The 15,851-nt window shown below is 51.2% G+C and overlaps 1 protein-coding gene across 13 annotated transcripts in view; it reads right to left on the reverse strand.

The window, feature by feature from the left end:
- Nucleotides 1–15,851, reverse strand: part of Mapt (microtubule associated protein tau) — a 97,432-nt gene that overhangs the window by 41,888 nt on the left and 39,693 nt on the right. For 5 of the 13 annotated variants that reach the window (XM_041635545.1, XM_041635536.1, XM_041635534.1 and 2 more), the window contains exons 2-4: nt 7,164–7,273; nt 3,843–3,929; nt 990–1,076 (exon numbers count right to left, since the gene is read on the reverse strand). In XM_041635545.1, the coding sequence (XP_041491479.1) occupies nt 990–1,076; nt 3,843–3,929; nt 7,164–7,260 (271 nt within the window). In that variant the 5' untranslated portion in view covers nt 7,261–7,273. The remainder of the gene's footprint in view (nt 1–989; nt 1,077–3,842; nt 3,930–7,163; nt 7,274–15,851) is intronic. The other 8 variants (XM_041635546.1, XM_041635535.1, XM_041635542.1 and 5 more) reach the window with 2 other exon arrangements.

Genomic DNA, 15,851 nt, shown 5'->3' on the forward strand with positions numbered 1-15,851 from the left:
TGGGCTGATGTCCTGGGGGAAAAGGAGGAAGCATGAGCACCAGCATCCATCTCTCTCTGCTTCCTGATTGCAGAAGCAACATGACCAGCGTCATCACCACCGCTGCCACCATGCCTTCCCTGTCACGTGGACCCCATCCCCTCAAACCATGAGCCCAGACAGACTTTAAGCTACTTCTGTCAGACATCTTTGGTCATCACAAGGAAAAGAATAACTAACTAGCATGGTTGCAGAGAGCCGTCCTCAGAAAGGGACATTTCCCATCTCCACTGCCACATGTCCCACGCACATAGATTAAATAGTTCTTGGTAGGTAACCGGACGCCTCGGGTTCACCATACTAACTGCCAGAGCTTCATGAGCCCGTGGAAGATGACACGTGGGAAGGATACCCAGGGCTCTGGGCTGCAAGGAATCTTGTCCAGGGCCCTGCACAGGCTGCCTTATGAATGACCGAGCAGCGCCAAGCCCAGCGCTCTTTCTGTTGGTGCGCTTGCTGTCTGATCAATTCCCCCATCGTCCACATGGGTGGGGCAGGATACAAAGACAGGATTGGAAGGCAGCAGCACAGTCCTGGAAATGGACATATGGTCACACTTCTGAACTCTACGACCAGCCCATCAGACCTTCCAAAAGACCCGGTTATGTGGTCACTACAGTATGCTTGGTGCCCAAGGGGTAAACTGTCCCCTAAGTGCGACCCGCCCCTTGCTACAGCCGGAACTGGAGAAAGTGTGAGGAAGGCAGAGGTCTATCCTCTACAGAGAATCTTGCTGAGGACATCTCAAATAGACACGTTGACTGAGGCAGGATCCAGCAGGAAACAGGGGACCCTGTCTAGACTCCCTTGTCTAGACTCCAAGGCAGCCGTTGTTAACTAGCCAAGATCCCCAGAAGCCAGAGTCACTTACACATCTGCCTGTGAGGACAACCCGCTCAAGGCGGGCAGCTGGGCCCTGGCAGCCCTGGGGCTCTAAGAGCCGCCCTCACCTGTGGTTCCTTCGGGGATCTCCGTGTGGGGCTGGGCAGCGGCCTGCTTGTCAGAAGCTCTCTCTTCCACTAGGGGTGCAGTCACGTCTGGAAACCACGGATAGTCACCCTTCTGTTTAGTATACAGTGCAGGGACAGGGCCTGCCAGCCACATGCAAGAAAAGCCAGCTCAAAGCAGGGCCGCAGCCCTCCTCCCGTTTCCCCAGGAAGAAGTGAGGCACCAAGCCACCTGCCTAGAAAGCCCGGAGGGGGCCATGTAAGTACTACAGCGGACGGATGTATTCTGATTCCCCGGGGGTTCTCAAGAGAACTGGTGAAATCCTGAGGGCAACTGTGCGGTCCTTATGGCAAGGCAGGGTGTCTGCAGTGGGCACCCAGGCAGTGTGAGGAAGCCGAGGAGGAGATGAGGCTGTTGTTGTTCTGTGAGGCTTGGGGCAAGCACTCTGTCACCTCTGAGCCTTTGTTTCTGCATTTACAGAACTGCAGTGCCACCTCTCGGTGACCTTGTTGGTCCACCAGTTCTAACTCCCTGCCGGGCCAATCTCCAGTGAAAAGGTACAGAGTTCCCTATGTGGCAACAACTGGGCCAGGTCCAGCCGCCTTGCGGAGGCAAGAGATAGGGATCACAGGCTGGGAGCTGGGGCAGCATCTCTTCAAGGGAAACAATTCGACTCAGAAGTTCTCTGGAGCCCTCTGTCTCTCCACCAGGCATGCCGGGCACGCACACCTGAGGAGTGGGTAGCTCTGAGAGATTCCCAGAATTCCACGCATCTTAGTCCACAAAAGCCATTTTCACTACGATCCTCTCCAGTGCAGATAAAACTCCAGACTGCGTGAGCGGGAGCTTCTCCCAGGACAATGCCCACAGAGCAGCACTGAGGGCTGTGTCTGGGAAGCCACACCAGGTTCAGCATCGAGTTTCAGGGCTTTCTCAGGGTGGCAGACAGCTTGCAGAACCGTCCTAACAGGAAGAGCAGGAAATGTCTTGCATCACTGGTTCAGGACAGGAGGTTCTCACCAGGCCTTGCTGCCTGCATCCTTCAGGGATGAGCCAGCATGCTGAGGAATTGGCAGGAGCTTGGCAACTGTGTTCTGGGCTTTTCCAAAGGCAGATGCGGAGGCCAAATTCTCCTTCTCTAATAGAACTCCCAAATAATGCGCAGGGCTGCAGGAAGGTTTCTGAGTGCACTTTCCAGCCTCCTTGGAAGGTTCGAGAGACGGAAGGGCAGGATTATGGACAGTTAGTTAGAAGTTGTCCTCAGCGTCCTTTTCCTTGGATTTCTTCTACTCAATAGGTTGAAAAACAATATGCACAAAACCCCCAGGCTTGCTGGCCGGAGACCCGGTTCTGGCCCATGAATGCAAGCGGAAACTGCCACGCTGAACTCATATAAAACTCTCAGTTTCTTAATTCTGGTCACACATCTGGCTTTGGGGTTCTTTAGGCTACTTTGTTCTTTTTTTTTTTTAAATTCCATTCATCATCATTCTTATTATTATTTTGATTTTTTTGAGACAGGGTTTCTCCTTTAGGCTATTTTGTTCTTTTTTTTTTAAATTTTCATTCATTATTATTATTATTTTGATTTTTTGAGACAGGGTTTCTCTGTGAAGCTCTGGCTATCCTGGAACTTGCTCTGTAGACCAGGCTGGTCTCAAACTCAGAGATCCACCTGACTCTGCCTCTGAGTGCTGGGATTAAAGGCGTGTGTCACCACCCAGCTCTCATTCATTATTACGGGACATGTGGGTAATGTGCCCATCTGGACACAGGCCATGATGCCATGGAGAAGCTGTTGTCTCCTTTACAGTTTCCAGGGATTGACCTCGGGTCACCAGGCTTGCAGGATGAGCACCTTTACCCTCTGAGCCATCTCACCAGCCAGAGTTCTTGGTCCCAAGGCAGATACAGTGTTTGGGAGTGCAGCGGCCATCTTTCAACTACGAAGCAACAGTCGACCGCCTAGGATAGCAGGAGATGGTAAGAAGCACACAAATGACACTGGGGAGCTGTGCTCACGTGCAGACATCTTATGATGCGATGCAGGACTAGTAAACCTCTTCAGTTAGAACGGCTTTCCGTTTCCTGCAGCCAAACACAGTAGTCTTTTCTTTTCCCCTTTTTCCAAGACAGGGTCTCTCTGTTTCTCTGTGTGTAGCCCTGGCTGTCCTGGCACTCCCTCTGTAGTCCAGGCTGGCCTTGAACTCACAGAGATCCTCTTGCCTCTGCCTCCCGAGTGCTGGGATTAAAGACGTGTGCCACCACTGCCCAGCGAAATGTGGTGGTCTTGACTGACCCACATGGGAAGCAAGAGACACCAGGGAGCATTTCGGGAAAAAGACAAGCAGCTTCATGACAATCCAGACACCAAATATCTGGAGTGGACAGATCAGAAGAGATAAAACATACTCCTTGTGCAAAGTCCAGAGCCCAAGAAAGCATTCCTAACACATGAGCAGGGAGGTGTCTGACCTGTCCCCCTCCTCAGCCAAATGAGCATTCTGGACCCTGGTTGATGCCTGAAAGAAAGTAAGTGGGGGCTGCTGAGGGGGTCATAGAGGGTAGTGGATGCAGATGGGAACCCTACCGAGCAGTGTGTGAGCCCCCGCTGTGCTGCGCAGCCCAGCTTCTCCAAGCATGGAACATCTAGAGCACGCACATATGAAGACAATCAAGGCACACAGTTGAGCCAAGCGCAGAAGCAGGGCCCAGCTCCCAAAGCACTGCCCTGCGAAGCGCCTAGAAAGCTCAGTCAGCCAGCACACAGGAAGCAGCGAGTGCAGCCTGGAGGGGGTAGCTCAGAGCAAGGGAAGCACAGGCTGAAGGCCCTGGTGGGAGTAGGGAGGCCCCACCTTCAGCGGTTGGAGTGCTCTTAGCCTCAGAGGTCTCGGACCCTGGTTCCTCGGATCCGTCATCGGCGGGGGGCTGTGGGGGAGACTCTGGAACATATACAGTGAGTGCTCAGACCTCAAGAGGAACCTTCGGTGTGGATGCTGTATCCTCATGATGAAACCATGAAAGGACCAGCTTCCGCCCCCCCCCCCCCCCAACCATACTCCACTCCCTGGGGTCCCCGGATGAAGATGTGGGTGATGTGTATCTGTTCCTGGGTGGGAGAAGACAAAGCTTTTAGTTACTCCAGTCCAGCTGAGGCAAAGGCTCTTATATTGACAACCTGGCAGTGGATCTAGAAAGCCCTTTCCTGTGGCCTGCCACCTTCAGGTCACGGTGCCTCAGAGCTCACCTCAGTGACCTCCTCGGTGCAGTAAAAGTCCCCCCGCTTTCATGCCTATATTGGCCAAAGGGTTTCCTTTGCTAACTCTCCTGGACTTTTGTAACCGTGGCTGTGCTTAAAGCATGTATTACGAAAGCTATTTGCCCAGCATGTGAGACCCACCATAGGTGGTGGTCGTTCTGTGTGTCTTATTTGGCCTTGGTTAAGGGCTCACGGTAGCACTGGGTGTCAACAGGAATGTGCAAGGCTCTTCTTCCTTCCTTCCTCCCTCCTTCCCTCCCTTCCTCCCTCCCTCCCTCCTTCCCTCCCTTCCTCTCTCCCTTCCTTCCTCCCTCCATTGGTGCTGATGTTGACTGGGAATCCCCAGCTGCCCACTGGATCCGATGGACAAACGACTCTGGCCATGGGGAAAAGTCCTGTATCACCTCACGCTCCTCAAGAGATTAAACACCCACACCAGGTGCAGTCTGAGCACCCACCAGCTGACAAAGAGCGGCCCACCTGGAGCCCATTCAATCTAATTCAGGTAGAATTCAGGCCAGAGCTGTGCTTAGCTAGGAGGCTACATCCTCCCGACTCGAGACATCTTGAAGGTGGGAGCCATACACTCATGATGGCAGTTTTTTCAACCATGTGTAGACTGAGAATGATTCTCAGCTAGCTGGCTGTACACACACACACACACACACACACACACACACACACACACACGAAGGCTATTGGCTTGAGGGCCATAGTTGCCAAGGCAATACTGTAGCAAGAAATGGCCCTTGGGCTGGGTGTGGTGATGCATGTACTTTAACCCTCACACTCTGGAGGCTGAGGCAGGTGGATCTCTGTGAGTTCAAGGCCAGCCTGGTGTACTTAGTGAGTACCATACTTAGGGCTATATAGGGAGACCCGGTCTCAGAAAACTCTTCCCTGGGGGGCTGGAGAGATGGCTCAGTGGTTAAGAGCATTGCCTGCTCTTTCAAAGGTTCTGAGTTCAATTCCTAGCAACCACATGGTGGCTCACAACCATCTGTAATGAGGTCTGGTGCCCTCTTCTGGCCTGCAGACATACACACAGACAGAATATTGTATACATAATAATTTTTTTTTTTTTTAAAAAAAAAACTCTTCCCTGTCCTTGGTGATGACAAGACAAGGAGGGAAGCATGTTCAGGTGACAAAGCTGCTGGAGGCAAACCTGAGGCTTGTGTCAAGGAGGTCCAGACTAAGTGAGATAGTGCGAGGTCCCCAGGGAGCTACGAGATGTAAAGTCTGGCCAGGGCTGTGATGAACCAGCGGGCGGGGAGCACCGAGCGCGGATGGCGCTTGCTAGGTTGCAGGGCTGCTGGGACATTCAGTGGAGGACAGATGCTGCCCCTTGGGCAACGGTGAGACTCTGGGGTGATGGAGGGGAGCTGGTTCTATGTACAAATCAGCGCACAAAGAGGGAAGGCAGATGGTGTTCAAATACAGTGAGCGACGAGACGCTTCACAACCTCACAGTCAAAGAAGGCCCTTGATATTGTCTTTACCACAGGGTCTCAGGTATCCTACGCTGGCCTCAAACTCGCTTTGTACCCCCATCCTCATCATTTACATTATCCTCAGAGGGAGGAAGGAGAAGAAGCCCCCACCCTGTGTGAAGGCCTGGAAACTGTAACACATAAGCACCTTCTAATTCAAGAGTGTGTGACCACACGTGCGTGACCAGCTGCCCCACCCACAGCCTCTCTGGCTACATCTAGTCCTGTTCCAGCTTTTAGCACCCACTTAGACACTCTCTGCTCTCACCGTTAATCCAAACAGCCTTTTGTCACTTTCCTGAAGTGTTGTTAGAACTGTGATCCTTTCTGCAAGTCAGAGCAACCCCACACCTACAAACAGCCCATCCTAAACCCTCAGCAGCAAGGCTAAATTTGACGGAAATCTTAGGCTTCTTTGGCTCTTTTGGGGGAGCACAGTTATGGGTAGGACAACACACTTTTGTTTCACAGTACCTTCCAAGGGGTAGCAATTTCAGTCTCTCTCTCTCTGTGGCATATTAGTATAGAATAATTTTGCTGGATTTTGTTTTGTGAAGAGGTGTAGAGAGTGTTATCATAGAAACTGTGCCTATGTGTGTGTGTGTGTGTGTGTGAGAGAGAGAGAGAGAGAGAACCCCCAAGCTCCCAAACACATGCACGCAGTGAAATGGACAACCAGTGACCAAGAGGACCACATTACAGACTGCAGTTTTAATGAATTAAACTAAACTTGAGAAGTGCTTTAAAAATTAACTTCTATTATTTTTTATTTATGTACGTGTGTGCGAATCCGGAAATGCCACATAAGTACAGATGTTAGCTCCCCGAAGCTGGAGACAACAGATTTTGTGGGCTGATGGCTGTGGGTGCTGGAAACCAAACTTAGGTCCTCTGGAAGAGCAGCAAGTGCTCTGATCCATTGAACCGCCTCTAAGGCAGTCCAAGACGGGGTCTCTCTATGCAGTCCTGACTGAACTGAAACTCACTGTGTAAACCAGGTTGGCTCTGGACTTGCAGCAATCCTCCTGCCTCTACCTCTTGAGTACTGGAATTACCAACCAGCGGCACCGTGCTGTGCCCCACTGCTGAGGAAGTTCATTAATGTGGATATACTCAGAAACCCAGAGGAATCTATTCTTCCCAGATGGCCAGATAGCCAGGTTTGTGTAGCTAAGGGTCTGACGGTCCTGGAGAGCCAAGAGTGACAACTTCTCCCCCAGTCTTTGTCGCACTGTCTGGGGAGGTGAATTCTCAAACATGAGTTTTGACTTTTCTTAGCCCACTCAAACTAATGATCGAATACGACAAATTATGAACCGTTCCTTTAAAAAGTGGGACTTGACCCCCTCTTGCTAGCCCCTGCTAAAGCAGACATGGACTGTGTTCCACTGTGACTGGCCCGCTCTGCATGGCTGTTCACTGACCTTTTAAGCCATTGTCCATGTCTCCTTCCTGGTCTTGGAGCAGAGTGTAGCCCTCAGCATGATCTTCCATTGTGTCAAACTGGCGGGGTTCAGCCATACTGGTTCAAAGCCTGGAGAAAAATAAGGCAAGAGAGAGAGTTATGGTTGGGATGCTGAGCCCAGGGACCTGACTTCTTAGGACAGTAGAGTTGGGGAACAAGGAGAGAGGCACCCTTCCTCCCAAGTCACAGTACGAGGACCTCAGTTTCCTCACTTCCCATTCAGAAGACTGATGCTCAGTCTCTTTGAGTGGCCAATGTCCCTGTCAGTCATCTGCCATCACATTAGCTCATATCCAAAGCCACCAGGTGACGCGGCTGACCTGTGGCCATCCCCTGCTCTTTCCACGTCACTGGGAAGTGCTGTTGACTAGAGAGTAGCTCAGCCATTGTGGAGGGAAGGTGATTGGCGGCCTCTCTTGTCAGGAAAGAGTGGATGATGTTGTTCTGTGAATGCCAACTGACTGTAAACCAGCTCTGCAAACCTCTGGGCTCAAAGGATCCTTTTGTCTCAGCCTCTCAGGCAGATGGTTGGGACTATGGCCTGCCCGGGACCATGGCCTGTCTGGCTATCGGCTAGTTAATACCATGCATGCTCAGCATGGGTCTTTTATTTTTTTTAAAGTATTTAAATTTTTTAAATTTATTTTTATTTTATGTGCATTGTTGTTCTTTGCCTGTATGTATGTCTGAGTGAGGGCTTCAAATCTTGGAGTTACAGACAGTTGTGAGCTGCCATGTGGGTGCTGGGAATTGAACCTGGGTCCTCTGGAATCATAGCCAAGTGCTCTTAACGGCTGAGCCATCTCTCCAGCACCCGAGCCTGTATTTTTTTTTTTTTTAATATCTGTAAGCCACACCCCTACCCCAATCTCAGCTCCTGTCTCTGACTCTGGAACTCCTTTTATGGATTGCGGAGACAGGGTCACAGGTATCCCAGGTGGGTCTCAAACTAGCTACGCATCCAAAGATGGCCTTAAACTTCCACCTCCCGAGTGGTTTACATAAACTAGTTACTACTGTGTCTGTTCACGCAGTGCTGAGGGTGGAATCCAGGGCTCTGCTTCCTAGGCAAGCGTCTACAACTGGGCTATATGCCAGGCCCCAGACAGGGAAGATGGGCACAAAGCCAAGAGAGCACTTTTGCAGAGAGAACCGTCTTCCCTTTGGACCCCAGGTAGCACCCTGCCTTGCATCTAGACAGGAAGATTTGCCTCTGCCACGGCAGCCAGCACCCTCCTCCAGCCCCTGCATGTCCCCCCAGTCAGTGATGAACAGACTAAATTGCAGGGCATAGCAGTGTCTGGAGGAGGGTGAAGTGGCTGGGTTAGACTCTGCTCATCCCCAGGGACAGCACCAAAGAGCTGTCCTAAGGTGAACTTGGCGGCGATGAGCAGGGCTAAAGGGAGAGTAAGAGTGCTTGCTGGCAGGGAGGTGACGGCCATGGTCCCGGGGGAAAGTTTAAAGGCCAGAACTAGATGGTGGGTAGAGGAGATGGAAAGGAAGGTGTAGGCTCAGGGATTGCACCTTAGAAAGCGGTAGACTGACTTCCAAAGTTAGACTGGAAGATTAGAATCCACAAGTGTACTTGAGGCAGGGGCCTGGTTGGCTGGGCAAAGAGAGGTAGGGTGGAGGGACACCATAGGGACAGGAGAAGGGGCTGGACAACAGGGCAGTTCTGTTGAGAGACAACGTCCCTTCTCCAAGGCTACCAGGTCCTACTCGGCCATTCCGCTCACTTTGTCTGAATTGGGTTTCTGCTGATGTGATAAAACACCACGCCCACAAGTGACTTGGAAAAGAAAAAGGGTTATTTCATCTTTCAATTCTCAGGCCACACACCACAGAGGGAAGCCAGGGCAGGAGCTCAAGACAGCAACTTCAAGGCAGGAACTGAAGCAGAGGCCATGGAAGAACTACATTTACTGACTTGATCGGCACGGCTTGCTCAGCCTACTTTCTTCCACAACTCAGGATCGTCGCCCAGGGGTGGCACTGCCCACAGTGGGCGGGGTCTAGCCATGCCAATCATCAGTCAAGAAGATACCCCTGTAGACTCGCCTGCGGGCACTCTGACGGAGCCAGTTTCTCAACTGAGGTTCCTCCTCATAATCTAGCTTGTGTCAAGTTGAAAAAGAAAACAAAGCAGAAACAACTGGAACACAATAAGCTTATATGATATGGATGTTTCTCCCGCCCCTTCTGACTCACATTAAAATTAAAATTTTCTCATGGATCTTTGTTTTTATGGAGTCTTAAATTTTTATTTATTTATTTTTGGTTTGGTTTTGCAAGACAGGGCTTCTATGTGTAAAGGAGCCCTGGTTGTCCTGGAACTCGCTTTAAAGACTAGGGGATTCTTTTTTTCAATACAGAGGTATTCCATTTTGTTTACTAAGTTACTGGTGTGTGTGTGTGCGCACCAACACACTTGAGAGGGTGCATGTGCTCATGTATGCACGTGCAAATGGAGGCCAGAGGTCTATGTTAGGTGTTTCTCCTCATTCACTGTCCACCTTTTTTCTTTTCTCAAGACAAAGTCTCACTATGATTGACCTAGAACTCACTCTGGAGACCAGGCTGGCCTCAAACTCACTGAGGTCCGCCTGCCTCTGCCTCCCAAGTGCTTGGATTAAAGGCGAGCGCCACCACCGTCCGGCTCCAGTATATTTTCAATACCCTTCCAAATAATAATAACAACAACAATAATTTAAAAATAAATGAGTTGCCAGCAAGTATCCCTGCTCTGTAGTCTCTCCCTGTATTCTCCCACCCAAGCCTGACCCTGCTTAGATTCTGGGATCAGATGAGATCACTCACACTCAGGGTGGTTTGGCCGTATTCCCTGTATCTTCAGTGTGGGGTTCTGCTTGCTTTCCATGTTGAGTTCGGCTATTCCTAGAAGTTTTTATACATTTGAACTTCGCAGCTGGAGAGCCAAGCATCGCTCAAGCATTTGGGTGATGCCCCGGAGTTTGCCAGCTGGGGATGACGGTCCAGGGTGTGTCTGATTGGTCAGTTGTCCCACTCGACCCCCTCAGACACCACCATCCATGCTATGACCTAATGATCCTTCTGCCCCTGCACACACCCCCAACATCCGCTCAGGGCTATAGAGGGCCAGACACACCCTCTGGAAGTGCGATGAATTACAGGGGTCTGAGCAGAAATTAAGTCATCCTTAAAAACACAGGCTACTATTCACTGTGTAAAATAAACAAGCTGTGCACGTCTCAAGGGCTGCTCCTTTCCTTTGTGGGGAATAGGAAAAACCGTATAAGTAGGGAAGTCCCCCAGTCCTGGGAGGGCAGCTGTCCTTCTTTATACCATCCAGGCTGGGCTAGGTCAGCTGGGGATTTCAGGACCCAGGAGCCAAGCCAAGATGGGCATGTAGTTCCATGGTAGAACACTAGCTTAGCATGTACTGTGTTCCATCTGCACCATAGAAAAGGCAGGAGAAAGGAAGGAGAAGAGGAAGGGAGAAAGGGATGGTGAGGAAAGGAAAGAATGTTCTGGAACATCCTTGAGGGTCCATTGGACCAAAACCCCAGAAAGAAGAGATCCCTGGCGAGCAAGAGGGAGTGGCCCTTTCCCCAGCCTATGACCCACACTGATGACAGGTGCAGACGAGCCCCACTGGGCACCTGTCTAGGTTGATGCCTCAGAACCCCAAGACCCGGCATCAGGAAGTGCTTACCAGGTACCCGCTGAAGCAGGAGCTATTCACTGTGTGCTCCCCACAGGCCCCTGGGTGCCCTTGCAGGCTATCCCGCTGACATTGCCATTTTCATCACATTTAATCACATGTAACACATACCTTTACCAGACCCTCCGAGGCCTGGGAATGCGGAGATGAAGCCCCCAGGCGCTCCTGTTTCCAAAGAACAGGGACTTCCCAGGCTGAAAGACACCGGCCCTTTTGTCTAGCGGCCTACAAGTCTTCCATACACCCCATCTGACATCTCAGGTGGCCCTCTAAAGTGTCCGGAGGTGGACAAGGGAACCCCCAGCAGCTGACCCCCTCACTGGCCCCTTTGGAGCCCTCCTGGAGCCATGCTTGCTCTCCTCCGCATGTCTGCCATTTTCCCTGGGTTCCTTTCCATGGCAGAGCTGCTGAGCTCACTGGAAACCTTTAAGGTGGGCAGGATGGGAATCCCAGAGCCGGAAGGGACCCCCGGGACTTGACAGGTTTTTAAGACACTTCAGTCTACCAAGGACCTGACTGATGCCCTCTGGGTTCCCACCCTGCTACCCTGGGGGCAAGGTGCCCAATGGGGCTGGGGCCTGATCCCCCATCTGGGGCTGACTTGCAGAAGTCTACAAATATCAATTAGCCGTTCCCTGGTGAGAACGTCCCTGCAGGCTCCAAAAGGAAGCCCTGGTCTTTCCCAATTCCCAGATCTTCCAACCTTCTTCCCAAGGGAGAAGGGTACCTCCCTGGACTGCAGGTCTCGGGTCTGGGGGCGTTTCTTGCTAAGGAAAAGATACACCAGGCGTCCCTCATTGTCTGGGTCCTGCTCACGGCAACACTGTTTAGTAACCAGCACTGGAGTTTCTGGGGAGCTCCTTGGGTAAGGGAGGGGCCTCAACAACCTTTGGTAGCTGGGTAATTAAATAGGGTGGCTTCTAAACTCCTGCCTGAGGAGTTTACAGGCTAAACTCTGAAGGGCAACCACTCCAGGAGAAAGAATTAGTACCTTCTCATACCTGAGGAAACTGGGTAACCCTCATAGCTAGAGCGGGCAAGGTTCAAACTCAGATCTTGTGACACTAAAACCCACCTTTAAACTCCTGTGTCACACCGCTGCGTTTCCCACAAGCTATCATTCCTTTGTATAAAGGGGAGTGGGAGGGGAGTTTGGGGGGAACCGGAGTGAGGCTGGTCCGGGGTCCGTGACTCAACGGAGCGGGCGGGCAGACGCACTGCGAGAGACAGGGACCCCAGAAGCTTCCCAGGACTGCGCCGGGTGGGGACCAGAATTGCGCTCAAGCCTCGCTAGGGGGCGCCAGACGTCAGTCCCAGGATCACCTCGGACACCCGTGCTGTGACTCAGCGGAATGCCGTCCTCAGCCAGGTTCAGATCTGAAGGAAGGAGGGGTCGGCCTCACCCGCCTCTGGTTAAAAACCCAAACTGGACTCGGATAATAGGGATGGCTGCATTGCTTTGCCAATGTCCTGAAAACACGCACTACATTTACAGCACTTGAATTATGTCCATAAAGTTGTTTGCTTTTGTTCTTTTTAAACAACAATAACAACAAATCCTAATTGGGAATGGTGGCAGATGCTTTTAACCCCAGAACTCAAGAGGCGGAATCAGGCAGATCTCTGAGAGTTCGAGGCCAGCCTGGTCTACATAGTGAATATCAGGGCTACATAATGAGACTGTCTCAACAAAGAAGCCTCAGGCCTGGCCCCAAAACCCATTAAATAAAAAATAGATATCAGGTGTATATGCTGAAAAGTAAGTAGGGATTGCATCCCCAAATTACCTCCCAATGGGCTTTGCTCTCAAGGGCTATTTTTGACCTATAATCTCAGCACTCAGGAACAAGGATAACCTGGACAACATAGTAAGACCCTGTCTCAAAAAATCCAGGTCTGGACAGAAGGCTCAGAGGTTAAGAGCACTTGTTCTTGCAGAGGTTCTAAGTTCAGTTACCAGCACCCACATGGTGGTTCACAACAATACGCAACTCCAGTGCCGTTTTCCAACTTCTGTGGGCACCAGGCATGCATGTGGTACAATACGTACATGCAGGTAAAACACTCAATTACATAAAGTGGAAAAATACTTAAAAAGAGTCTATTTTTAGCTTGTGCCCCCATCTCCCCTCTGCTCCCCTTCCCTGCTCTGTTCCCCTTGAATCTGCCAGGGTCTGTAGGAGGAAGCAGAATTCTCCCAAGGTCAGGAATCAAGTTTCAAACAGTTCCTGGTATTGGTTTATTTAATTATTACAACAGGTGGTTACTACGCCTGCTTTCACAGGTGGCTTAGAAAGATTAATTTCTCGAAGCTGCACAAAAAGTATAAGAGAGAGCCAGGGTTCAAAACCCAGTACTTGGGCAAGGCAGTGGTGGTGCATGCCTTAAATCCCTCAGAAGGTAGAAGCAGGTGGATCTCGAAGAGTTCGAGGCCAGCCTGGTCTACAGAGTGAGTTCCAGAACAGCTAGGGCTGTTGCACAGAGAAACCCTGTCTCGAAAAACTAAACTAAACCAAACAAAACCAACCAACTAAAGAAACAAAAAACCCCAGTACTTGGGAGATGGAGGGAGTTCAAGCCATCTTCAGCTACGTATCATGTTTGAGGGCAGCCTGGGCTACATGAGTTATCATTGGCTCATCCCATAGGGAATCCCTAGTTTCCTCAGAGGACCTTCTCCTTGTATTTATGCTCTGTGTGTGCCTGTGGTCCAGCTCTTCCACTTTTCCATACAAGTTGAAGCACCAGCCTCCCCTGGAGCCCAGGCTTCGAGGAAATCCCTTCCCTAAGGACACAAAAGAGCCAGGGCATCAGGCTGCAGCTAAAGGGTAAGCTGGCTCCTCCAAGGCTAAAATACGCGCCTTCCCGAAGCCAGGTCCTGGCAGCTCAGAGGCTACACATCCTTCTGGATGTTTTCACTTGCTTCTCTAGCAAGGCAGGTGGGGACCGGCGCTCTGGGGGGCTGGAGAGAAGACAGATCGATCTCTCTCTCTCTCTCTCTCTCTCTCTCACACACACACTGTAAAGCAGAATAACCAAATTAAATGTGCACACATGGAGGAGGCTCATGCTGGTGAGGAGCTGGGGTGACTCAGAGGCTCTATCATGGGAGAACAGTCAGCGTTTGTGTGCAAAGATGAATGGAAGTGGCTTCAGAGAAGGAGGTGGCACTGCCGTGTGCACACAGATGCCATGGCTGATGTCAGCTGGCTCATGTCCACCAGTGTAGAGAAGTCACACATTGTGCCTGAGAGAACAGTTCTGGTGTTTTTGAAATAGCTTGCTATATAGCTCAGGCTAGCTTTGAACTCATGATCTTCCTGCTTACCCCCTCCCCTCCCCCAATACCTCGTTAGGATTAGAGATGTGCACTTCATGGCCTGGCTACAATTCTGTTTTTTTTTTTTTTTTTTTTTTTATTTTTCGAGACAGGGTTTCTCTGTAGCTTTTGGTTCCTGTCCTGGAACTAGCTCTTGTAGACCGGGCTGGCCTCAAACTCACAGAGATCTGCCTGCCTCTGCCTCCCGAGTGCTGGGATTAAAGGCGTGCGCCACCACCACCCGGTTACAATTCTGGTTTTAAGTAAGAGTTTCTGGAGATTTCGCTTGCTTGTTTGAATTAAATGCTTTGTTGTCACTACTGATATTGCCAAACAGTTCAGCCTTAAAGGTGGCACATGCCTGTAATCCCAGCGCTCAGGAGGCAAAGGTGGGCAGATCAGTTAGTTCAAAGCTAGCCTGGTCTATATAGTGAGACCTTTTCTCAACTCTCCCTTCTCACTCTCTTTGCCTCTGCATACGGCAGGCTAGCTGGCCTCCAGCTTATGGAGAGTGTCCTGTCTCTACCTTCTGTGTCACAGGGATTAGGGACACTCACGTGACAGCTTTACACAGGGATTTGAACTCAGGTCCTCAAGCTTGCACAAGGGCTAATATCCCCACTGAACTTTCTCCTCAGCCCTCATCTGTCTCCCCAGAGGCACCTGGAAGTGCAGCCTCATCTACATGGCAGGGGCTTAGGGAGCTCACAGGAGAGCCTCCAGAGGACTCTTTTTCTTCCCTTTAAACCAGGTTTCCCAGATCTCAGGATGTGGAGATGCCCACATTGTATCAAGCCTCTTTGCACTGGGAAGACCCCCAACTTGACCCACCTCCTCCCAGAATGCAGTGAGTCCGGCTTAGTAGATGAACTGGAGCCTGAATCTCCCTCTCCTCACACTTGGCTAGACAAAACAGCAGTGTGGAGTCAAAAAGCCAGGTTTACATCAGCTTGGAAACCCACCAGAGGGGAGATGCTGGGCTACCTGCCCTAGCCAAACTGCAGGGCCTTCATGTGTAACAGGGAAGTGCTATGGGTGTCATGCAAGGTGGCCGTGAGTGTCACGGAAATGCGTGTGTGGAAGGTGTCACAGTAGTGGCTGCATTGCTGTGCCCTGAGAGACCTGTAGCCGTGAAACATGGCCACTGAGAAAGGGGACTTTGGAAAATAGAGAAGAGGGGCATTCAGGGGCTAACCTGAGCTCTGCTTTGAGGGAGGTGAGGGAAGGTAGCCATGGACAGGGTGGGTCCGCTGGAGAGGAGGGGAAGGGAGGTTTCAGCAGAGGTGGAATGAAGGAAAACCTCAGGGGAAGGTTGGGGTGCCAGCTCCTCACTCCCAGTGCAGTCCTTGGCCGGGTAATGGGAAGCAGGGAAGATGAGGCAGGTCTGGGGGACGAACTGAGCCTGGATCTTTCCATCGGAGAGTCTCAGCTTGTTGGGGATTTGTTCATAAGCAGTGTGTGTGCGTGCGCGTGTGTGTCTGCACGCACGCGTGTATGTGTGTGTGCGCGCGCGTATGTGTGTGTGCGCGCGCGTATGTGTGTGTGCGCGCGTGTGTGCGTATGGGTTGGGGGAGGCAGGAGTTCTAAAGGCCACAGGGAACAGGCAGCAATTGGCTGGCCCTTTT

Source organism: Microtus oregoni, unplaced genomic scaffold, assembly GCF_018167655.1.
Source record: "Microtus oregoni isolate MIOR12 unplaced genomic scaffold, Mior012 000048F_ref0000485, whole genome shotgun sequence".
NCBI lineage: Eukaryota > Metazoa > Chordata > Mammalia > Rodentia > Cricetidae > Microtus > Microtus oregoni.